Source organism: Danio rerio, chromosome 16 (assembly GCF_049306965.1).
Source record: "Danio rerio strain Tuebingen ecotype United States chromosome 16, GRCz12tu, whole genome shotgun sequence".
Classification (NCBI taxonomy): Eukaryota; Metazoa; Chordata; class Actinopteri; order Cypriniformes; family Danionidae; genus Danio; species Danio rerio.
Genome location: NC_133191.1, coordinates 276,551 through 287,500, shown reverse-complemented (window position 1 = coordinate 287,500; position 10,950 = coordinate 276,551). Strand labels below are relative to the sequence as shown.

The 10,950-nt window shown below is 43.6% G+C and overlaps 1 protein-coding gene across 2 annotated transcripts in view; it reads left to right on the top strand.

Annotated features, from left to right (window-relative positions):
- slc6a3 (solute carrier family 6 member 3) overlaps positions 1–6,983 on the top strand; it is a 21,650-nt gene extending 14,667 nt beyond the window's left edge. Inside the window, exons 9-15 of one of the 2 annotated variants that reach the window (XM_073925390.1) lie at positions 220–332; positions 719–847; positions 1,716–1,815; positions 3,665–3,765; positions 3,868–4,035; positions 4,746–4,817; positions 6,157–6,983. In XM_073925390.1, the coding sequence (XP_073781491.1) occupies positions 220–332; positions 719–847; positions 1,716–1,815; positions 3,665–3,765; positions 3,868–4,035; positions 4,746–4,817; positions 6,157–6,180 (707 nt within the window). In that variant the 3' untranslated portion in view covers positions 6,181–6,983. 2 annotated transcript variants of the gene reach the window in all.
- Positions 6,984–10,950: the final 3,967 nt, after the last annotated feature.

Here is a 10,950-nt window from a genome sequence, read left to right as displayed (position 1 = left end):
ATCCCCTTTCTTCCCCATTCTGATGCTCGCTCTGACCTGCAGTCTTGATCATGTCTACACGCCTAAATGCAGTGAGCTGCTGCCATGTGATTGGCTGATTAGACCTTTATGTTAACGAGCGGCTGGACAGGTGTACCTAATAAAGTGTACATGTAAGTTATAGTCAGTAAATGTTTTGATCTGAGCTAATGAAGAGTTTGTTGATGGTTTGGTCTGCAGGTCCCGGCCTGGTGTTCATCATTTACCCAGAAGCCATTGCGACGCTGCCCGGCTCTTCAGTGTGGGCCGTCATCTTCTTCATCATGTTGCTGACTTTAGGAATCGACAGCGCTGTGAGTATAAATGCTCACTCTCCAGCAGAAGAAAACACTCTAGATAGACCTGTGCTGTCTATACCTGTACACAGACTGTTCACTGGCGTTACGAATGAGCGAAAGTACAATGCTCAGCCTGGCCATCACAGCACAGTCCCACCCTCCACTCCAAAGAGCCAATCATAGTCCTTATAGCCGTCCAGCTGTTTGGTAGGAGGGGAAATTTACTTGCTTGTTAAGGAAACACCTGTCACTTGTTGATTAATGTGATGATTTTGACCAGAGAACATTTACTTTTAGATATTTAGCCGATGTTTTTGTGTGTAGTGTACACCCCCGTTCACTTAAACGCTGGTTTAGTCTGAACTGAAGCGGAGGCGTTGCGGATATCTGCTGTTTTTCAGATGGGAGGGATGGAGTCTGTGATCACGGGACTCATCGACGAGTTCAAGTTCCTGCACAAACATCGAGAGCTCTTCACACTCTTCATCGTGGTGTCCACCTTCCTCATCTCGCTCATCTGCGTCACCAACGTATGTGAGAGTCTGACCACCATTGTGTGTGTGTGGGTGTGTGAGTGTGTATGGGGTGTTTGGGTGTGTACCTTTTATTCCTCTGTATGGTGATATGGAATTCACTACAATAACGAGAACAATTAAAACAGAAATAAAGCATTGATAAATTAGTGGCTTATTTCCATCAGCTCATATCGATGGTTTGGCTGAATCACCAATTCTATTTCTTTGACTGAAATAATGACTATTATATATTACTAGGTCAATATCATTACCCCCCTTATGAAAATATATTTCTTTCTGATTGTGTACAGAACACAGTGGCTCAGTGGTTAGCACTGTGGCCTCACCGCTAGAAAGTTGCTGGTTCGAGTCCCGGTTTCCCCCACAGTCCAAACACATGCGCTATAGGGGAATTGATCAACTAAACTGGCCGTTGTGCATGAGTGTGTATGGGTCTTTCCCAGTACTGGATTGCAGCTGTAAGGACATCTGCTGTGTAAAACATATGCTAGAATAATTAGTGGTTCATTCCACTGTGGCAACGTCAGAAATAGAGACTAAGCCAAAGGAAAATGAATGAATTTATGAATGTCTACAAAACAAGGCACTGCAGTGACTTGCCGAATTATCCTAGTGAAGCCTTTAAATGTCACTTTAAGCTGAATAATGGCACCTTGCAAAATACCTAGTAAAATATAATGTACTGTCATCATGGCGAAGAGAAAGTAAATAGATGTGTTACTAGAGCATTTTGTTTAAACATATCTCCATTAAATGCACTTGGGGAAATGTTCATCGTAGGGTTAATCACTGTGTCTTCATCTCTCTGTTGCTCTCTCTGTAGGGTGGTATCTACGTGTTTACTCTGCTGCTCTCTTTGTAGGGTGGAATCTATGTGTTTACGCTGTTGGACCACTTCGCTGCGGGGACGTCAATTCTCTTTGGAGTACTAATTGAGGCCATCGGCATCGCCTGGTTTTACGGTGAGCTGCAGCATTTTCTCCTGCAAGCTGATGCTGCGTTAGAGACTGATGTGTTTTCAGACAGTGTGACCAACCACTCGTCTCCATCATTACAGTGTTCTCTCTCTGTTCAGCACCACAACACTCCACAGTGAGAGATATTGATCCACATTGAGCTGAAACAATATTACAACCTCAAAAACAAGAGCATGCAACATTACTGAAGGTGTGATGATCGTTAAAGTAGCACAAATAAACAAACAAAGGACATTATCAAAATCCGCATTATTATGTTGACTGTTGTCATTAAATGTATGTATTTTTCATTTTATTTCATAACTTTAGGCTGTAATTTGATATTCAACTTTCCCTCTATATTGTCATTTAGATCTAGCTGTGTTGACCATCACACATCTCAAAAGTGAAGAGTTTTAACTTTAAAACAAGAGCTAGTAATGCTGGAAAAAATAAATAAACTGCCTTATTATTATATTTGACCCAACATTGGGTTAGAACAGCCCATAAGCTCATGCTAAGTAACACTGAACAACTGCATCTTCATCATTTACTAACATGAACACGTGCTGAACTGAAGGCGTTGCTCCTTGTTTGTTCATGTGAGTGAATGCACTAATACAGCTGTACGGTAAAGTGCTACAGATTGTTCTTGAATAGTCATATCTCTGGGGGTTTCTGAGTATTCTGCACTCTGCTGGTGTCCTGGAAAGCCGCTTCTCGGCAGCGAGGCTTGGGCATGAACTCTGCGGCTCTCCCTGAGGCACGGAGCGGCTCCCGGAGACCTGAACTTCAGCGTGACCCGGTGAGTCCGCCCGGGGGATCAGAGCAGTGGTGAACCGCAGATCCAGAGGCGGCGGGTCACAGCAGAAGCAGCGCCCCGGGCCGCTCTGGCCTTTTGGAAAGCCGGAGACCCATAGCTCCACCAGCCGACACACACGCTCCAGTCAAGAGGATCTCAGGAGTCTCAACCTGCAGTCACTGCAGAGCACCGGGGAAACTGTCATGTTCACTGTGCTCATGTGCTGCAGATATTCAGTTAAAAACGTAACGTATAGTGAGAAGCAAACTATAATACAATACAACTACTGCACTTGATCTGTTGTGGTGATTCTACAGTTGCTATGGTAACACAACAACTACAGAAATTGATATGTTGTGGTGATTGTACAGTTGCTATGGTAACATGGTAACTATAGTAATTGATCTGTTGTGGTGATTCTACAGTTGCTATGGTAACACAACAACTACAGAAATTGATATGTTGTGGTGATTGTACAGTTGCTATGGTAACATGGTAACTATAGTAATTGATCTGTTGTGGTGATTCTACAGTTGCTATGGTAACATGGTAACTATATTAATTGATCTGTTGTGGTGATTCTATTGTTGCTATGGTAACATGGTAACTATAGTAATTGATCTGTTGTGGTGATTCTACAGTTGCTATGGTAACATGGTAACTATAGTAATTAATCTGTTGTGGTGATTCTACAGTTGCTATGGTAACACGGTAACTATAGTAATTAATCTGTTGTGGTGATTCTAATGTTGCTATGGTAACATGGTAACTATAGTAATTGATCTGCAGTGGTGATTCTATTGTTGCTATGGTAACATGGTAATTATAGTAACTGGTCTGTTGTGGTGATTCTACAGTTGCTATGGTAACACAACAACTATAGTAACTGATCGATCATGGTAATTCTACAGTTGCTATAGTAACACATTAACTATTGTACTTTGCTTGTTGTGGTGATTCCATAGTTGCTACGGTAACAGAAGAGCAACAGGGATTAATATGTGTGTGTGTGTGTGTGTGTGTGTGTGTGTGTGTGTGTGTGTGTGTGTATAGGAGTGGATCGCTTCAGTGATGATATCGAGGAGATGATCGGTCAGAGACCAGGCCTGTACTGGAGACTGTGCTGGAAGTTTGTGAGCCCGTGTTTCCTCCTGGTGTGTCTGCAGTCTTTCTGATACACACACACACACACACACACACACACACACACACACACACACAGTCAATAAATGATGGTGGTTTTCTCTTGATCTCAGTTCATGGTTGTGATCAGCTTCGCCACCTTCAATCCTCCCAAGTACGGCTCCTATTATTTCCCCACGTGGGCGACGATGGTGGGCTGGTGTTTGTCCATCTCCTCTATGATCATGGTGCCGCTCTACGCCATCTACAAGTTCTGCTCGCTGCCCGGAAGCTTCTGTGACGTGAGTTTTTCCAGACTGATTCTGCCCGCCGCATTAAAGATAACTTATGTGTATCAGCTCTGCATTACAATCAGTCAGCGCTGCAGAACGACAGTGGAAACACTTCAGCTGCACTGAAGACAGAATCATTCAGCTTCATTCAGTTACAAAATGCTGTGTGCTTGATCAATTCTGAAGCCAATTCAGTTCATTTGAACTGTTGATTCAGTTTAGATCAATAATGGTGCCGAAGTAGACAATTTAAATGTTGATTTAAGAGTCAAAGTGTCTGCTATGATGGAAATTTGGGTAAGTGTTGATTAAATTGAGTTGATTAATTGTCCCAACACTGTAAATGTATGACAGGTTTAATTCAGCTCGCTGTTGATTCAGTTAAGAAAGAGTCAATGCTGCACATTTGATCAATTATGAAAAATTGTATTTAATAATAATTGCATTGTTGCAAATTTCACCAGGTTTAATCAATTAAATTCAGTTCTGGTTAATAATATGTCATGTTTGTTTTTATCCAGAGTGACTCACACTACATTGAAGATCCACAGTTAATCTGAATCAGTTATGAGCGAGTGCATTTCAGGCTAATGTTAGTACAGGTCAATACCAGAACATGCAGTTGTGTGTTCAAACTTGCTCATTACCAATTGATCAACCATATTGAACACATCATAACCCAGATTTTAATTTCTATGTGTGTGTGTGTGTGTGTTCAGAAACTGGCGTACGCCATCACTCCTGAGACTGACCATCACCTGGTGGAGCGCGGTGAGGTGCGGCAGTTCACGGTGAGCCGCTTACACACACACACACACACACACACACACACACACACTGCTGTTTCATGTGTTTGTTCACACCACAGAGATTACATAAATTTAATGGGTGAACTTTCAATTATGCTAAACATGACATTTCCCTGCGCTGTTATCACAGACAGAGCGCTTTTAGCAGTGATGAGCCTCTAAAGCTCCTCGATAAGAGCAGAGCAAAACAGCGCTGGACACTCACTACACTCAGTATCCTGCACTGCTGCATTCAAGAGTTTCATTTCATTTGAGCAGACCTACTATCAGCTCACAGCATGCCCATGCAGGACACTACACTTGTCCTGCACTACACTTCCCTGAACAGGAGTTAAAGAAATCAACACTGATAGGAGAGATGAGTGATTGAGTGAACTAGCTGAATCAGACTGATCAAATTCATGAGTCAGTGATTCAATGATTCAAATCACCTGTCTGGAGTGAGTCTCCAGTAAACAACTCACTGAGTATAATATTTGTTCAAAGTTATAATCGCCAGTAAACAACTCACTGATTCGATTGATCCATTAAGAGTGAGGCTTCAGTCAACATTTTAATGATTCAAATGATCCGTTCAGAGAGAGTCCGCAGTATAAAAAAAACTCACTGATTCAGATGATCTGTTCAGAGTGAATCTGCAGTAAACAACTCACTGATTTAAATGATCCATTCAGAGTGAAAAAGGGAGTCAAATGATTTGTTCAAAGAGAGTCACCAGTAAACAATCCACTGAGTGCGAGTCTTCTGAGTTACCATTAACAACTCACAGATTCAAATGATTCACTCAGAGTGATTCTCCAGTCAACAATTTACTGATTCAAATGATCCATACAGAGAGAGTCTTCTGTAAACAACTAATTTATTCTAATGATTCATTCAGAGTTGTTTACTCCTGTAAACAACTCACTTTTTCCAAATGATTCATTGAGTGTGAGTCTCTTTTAAACAACTCGTTTATTTAAATGATTCATCCAGAGCAGGTCTCCAGTAACCAACTCAACTATTCAAACGATTCGTTCAGAGTAAGTCTCTGGTAAACAACGCACTGATTCAAATGGCCTGTTCAGAGTGAATCTTTTGTAGACAGCCGACTGATTCAAATTATTTAATCAGACTGAGTCTCCTGTAAACAACTCAGTGATTCAAAAGATTTGTCCAGAATGATACTCCTTTAAACAATTTGTTTTTTTTAAATGATTCGTTCAGAGTGAGTCTCCTGTTCACAACTCTCTTTTTCATATGATTCATTCAGAGTGAGTCTCCAGTCAACAACTGAATGATTCAAAAGATTTGAATAGTGAACATGTCTGGTTTCTCACAGCTCCATCACTGGCTGGTGGTTTGAGCAGCTCTCCGTGATGATGATGATGATGATGAAGATGATGGTGATGAAGATGAAGGACTCGGCTGGACGCGTGTGGCTGCGAACAGAAGAGTGTTACTAGTTGTTTCTTTCCTGCATAATCGGCTGTGTGCTGTTTTCGTGACTCGATCACACTGTGGTTCTGTCAGTATCAGTTCTACTCTCAATATACGATGACTGTTATGATGGCTGATGTTGTCCCCACTGACCCTCCCTCCGTCTGTCCGTCTGTCTGCTCTTTTCTTATCTTCTGTGACCAGAGTATAACTGAGCCTTATTAATAAATGTGACGGGAGTCTACACAGCGACTCCAGCTTAGAAAGTGTACATAGAGCAGAAGCAACTCTCCCCTCGCTGTGTCTGAGATGTGCAAATGCAGAAATATGAATATGAATATAAATATAGATGATGTGTTGAGTCTCATGCTTGCTTACAGTATCCATCAGATGTGTGATATATGTGAGCGTCTCCTCACCGGTGACTTTAGATCACAGTAATAATCAAGTGTAGCGCTGGTCTGTCTGATCAACAGCCGCTTCTAAACTCAAGCAGGGACCCGGCATTACTCACGGAGCTTTACATCTCGCAGTGTTGATCCTGCAAACGCCGCAGGATGTACGGGATTTCTGTCGCGCTGAATGTTGTGGTCCACTACTGTATTTCAGTTTTATTTACATCGCAGTTTATTACAGATGATCAGAGTCTTTACATTGAGTCATTTCAGTGGCTGCAGGAATGTGTCCACTACTGGAACATGTCAATAAACAGTGTTTATGTACAAAATACACCAGTGTGTCATTCATTCATTTTTCTACCACTTCTCCGGGGCCGGGTCGCGGGGGCAGCAGTCTTAGGAGAGAACCCCAGACTTCCCCTTTCCCCAGACACTTCCTCCAGCTCCTCAGGGGGATCCTGAGGTATTCCCAGGCCAGCCGAGAGACATAGTCCCTCCAGCGTGTCCTGGGTCTTCCCAGTGGGACCTGCCTGGAAAACCTCCCTAGGTAGGCATCCGGGAGGCATCCAAGACAGATGCCCGAGCCACCTCAGCTGACTTCTCTAGATGTGGAGGAGCATTGGCTCTACTTCTTACTACTTCTACTACTTAATGAGTGTAATCACGCTGGATCACACTCAATGAGGGAATGAGCTCCCCACGAGAACAGAAACCAGGAGAGCAGAGCCTTACATGCCTGATATGGAGGTATTCTCATTATGTTGAACACACGGAAGAAAAGAGGATTATAGTGCACACTGATTTACTGAACTAATGACACTAATAAAAAAAGTAGCACACACTGCCAGGGCCGGAGCGTCCATTGAGGCGACCTAGACGGCTGCCTAGGGCGGCAGAATAGAGGGGGCGGCATCCCCGACACTACCCTCACCACCCGCACCCTCAGTTATCTCTGCGTGTAGGGCGGCAGAATAGAGAGGGTGGCGTCTAAAGTTTCTAAGGGAGCTTTCACATCTGTAGTTCGCTTCATTTGGTCTGGACCAAGGGTAATAAATGATGCATTGTTGCATGTTCTGCTGTCTTTAGGTCGTTTTCACATCATACTGCTGGCTTTGGTCCGAACCAGTTGAAATGGACCAAAATGCAGTCATGTGACAAAATCCACATCTCTCATTGGCCAGATGTTGTTATTTCCTAAACTGCTTATTGATTGGTCAGAATTCACGTGCGGGAAATTGGCAGTGAACTCCCGCAGGTAAACAAAACCTTTTACTCTGGAGGGGCGACTGCGCTGGCTGATTGTATCCCTGCTTTAGATAAACTATACATTACGAGAGTGAAGCGCGGCCGCGGCTGGAAAACAGTGTTTAATGCATCACTCGTCCCTTCAGGAGGAGGCGTGAATTAATTTAGCTAAACTGCGACATGCTCATCTTGCGGAAATATTACCAACGATCCATCAGGTGATGTTTTCCCCTCTCTCTCTCTCTCTCTCTCTCTCTCTCTCTCTCTCTCTCTCTCTCTCTCTCTCTCTCTCTCTCTCTCTCTCTCTCTCTCTCTCTCTCTCTCTCTCTCTCTCTCTCTCTCTCTCTCTCTCTCTCCCTCTCTCTCTCTCTCTCTCCCTCTCTCTCTCTCTCTCTCTCTCTCTCTCTCTCTCTCTGTTGGTAAAGCGCTGTCAACATATATTTTTCCTCCATATCCCATAATGCACAGCGCATCGGCCTACGGCAGCTGGATTAGTCCAAAAGGTGCAGAACTTTTTGTGGTTGGACCTGTTTTAGTACGGATCATATTCTCACCACAAACGAACCGCTCCAGGGTTGGTTTGAAAGCGTACAGAGAGCACCTCTTCAACAGGTCTCGGTACTTTTATTTTGGTCCTTTTTCGGTGTGCACTCGAGTACGCCTGCTGCATTCACACCTGCCCAAACCAACCGCACCAAAAGGGGAAACAAACTCTAGTGCGATTCAATCCAACTAAATAAGGCAGGTGTGAAAGCACCCTAAAGAAACTGTCGCCTACACTGGTGTCAACACAGCAGTGTTCTGAACTCATCCACACCAGCATACATGTTAACACAACCATAATCATACAGGATTGAAAATGTCAAATAATGAACCAAAGCTCATCACAAACAGGTAATGCATCCCGATAACACACATGTAGATAAAGTCATGCAGTAATCAATACTGATCAACATCAGAGGTCAGATTAAACCACTGCGCAGCACTGACAACAAACAGCAGCACAAGTGGAGCATCAAATCTACACAATCAAAAGTCAATGTACAGTCGTGAACCGCATATATATATATATATATATATATATATATATATTAAATAAACATAACATTAACCAGGTTACTGATACAGCACACACACACACACACACACATACATTCATTCATTCATTCTCCTTCAGCTTAGCTCCTTTATTCATCAGGGGTCAACACAGCGGAATGAACCACCAAGTTTTACACAGTGGATGCCCTTCCAGATGCAACCTATCACTGGGAAACACCCTACACACACACATACACTATGGCCAATTTAGCTTACCCAATTCCCCTATAGCGCATGTGTTTGGACTGTGGGGGAAACCGGAGCACCCGGAGGAAACCCACGCCAACACAAGGAGAACAAGCAAACTCCACAAAGCAACACCAATTGACCCAGCTGAGATTTAAACCAGCAACCTTCCTGCTGTGAGGCCACAGTGCATGGTGTTACCCCCTTTGATACTGCTTTGAGTGTATTTATTTCCTAATGTAAGCATGATGTTGTGAATATTGATGGATGAATGTCATTTACTACCTTCAGAGTTATGACAGCATGAGGAAACATGGAAGCGACTCTTGATCAGCTCAATACCTGCATCTTTAATCAGCTAAGCTGAAGAGCAGGGAATATTTATAAGGATGTTGCTGTTAACCCAGCGCCACTGTCTGTGTCTGTGTGTGTGTGTGTGTGTGTGTGTGTGGTCAGATTGGTGTCAGTTTGTCCACTCAGTGTCAGCAGCTGCCGATCAGCTTCAGTCAATGACAGTTAGTGTGTCTAAATCAGCTCATTTATTAGCCTAATGTCAGGCGGTGTGTGTGTGTGTGTGTGTGTGTGTGTGTGTGTGTGTGTGTGTGTGTGTGTGTCACCTCTGAAGATAGCAGACGTCTCCATCTGTGCTCAGGTGTGTGTGTGTGTGTGTGTGTTGGTCCTCCATGATTGAGGCGTCTCTCCTAATGAAGACTCTGCATTCAGGAACACACAAGTCATCTCCAAAAAGGCCAAAACAATTACTGAGCAGCGCTGCGGCCAGCGGAGCCTCTGCCTTTACCTTTATTAAGTGCTTGATCATTTGTTATGTAATAATCCGACCTTTCTGTCTGATGGTTTATCGACTGACCAAACAGCGCAGAAGATAGGAGCGCCAGAAGCACGGCAGCTGTCTGTGCATCAGCAGTAAATAGAGGAGCGTGTGGATGTGGAGGTGAACACATCCATCATCTGAGTGTGCAGGAGCTTCTGTACCGTCAACATGCCGAGCAGCTCCAGCGGTGCACTCATCAGGGTGATGTTCCAGAAATAATCAAACTCATTCAGTTTTTGCTTTGATGACACTATCGTGCTGGTTTTAAAAGGCTCTATGATGAGAATCCTCTTCTGTCAGCTGTGTGGACTGAGCTCTGTGTGTCCACTGTTTTCATTTCCTGATGTTAAATCAGCATCCAAGCCTGACTGATATAGCATCTTACCACAACCAGTCGGCTAAACTAAACTCTAAAACTCACCATGATGAGAACACAAACAGCACAACAGCATGATGCACTAACTAATATCAACAGCAAGTCTAAATGAATAGGTTTGAGTTCTGCTTTAAACAGTGCCGTCTCTGTAATGATGTGAAGTTCTACAGGCAGGGTGCTCCACAGTTTTGGACCTGCCCCATTAGATCTGGGGACCTCCAGCAACAACTGCCCCGCTGACCATAGGGCCCTGTTCAGGTTATAAACCTTTAATATCTCACATAAACATGAGGTCACTGGTTTGAGTCCCGGCTGGGTCAGTTGGTGTTTCTGTGTGGAGTTTGCATGTTCTCCCCGTGTTGGCGTGGGTTTCCCCCTGGTGCTCCGGTTTCAGTCCAAACACATGCGCTACAGGGGAACTGATCAATTAAACTGGCCGTAGTGTGTGAGTGTGAATAAGTGTGTATGGGTGTTTCCCAGTACTGGATTGCATCCTCTGTGTAAAACACATCCTGTAATAGTTGGTGGTTCATTCCACTGTGTCGACCTCTGAAGAATAAA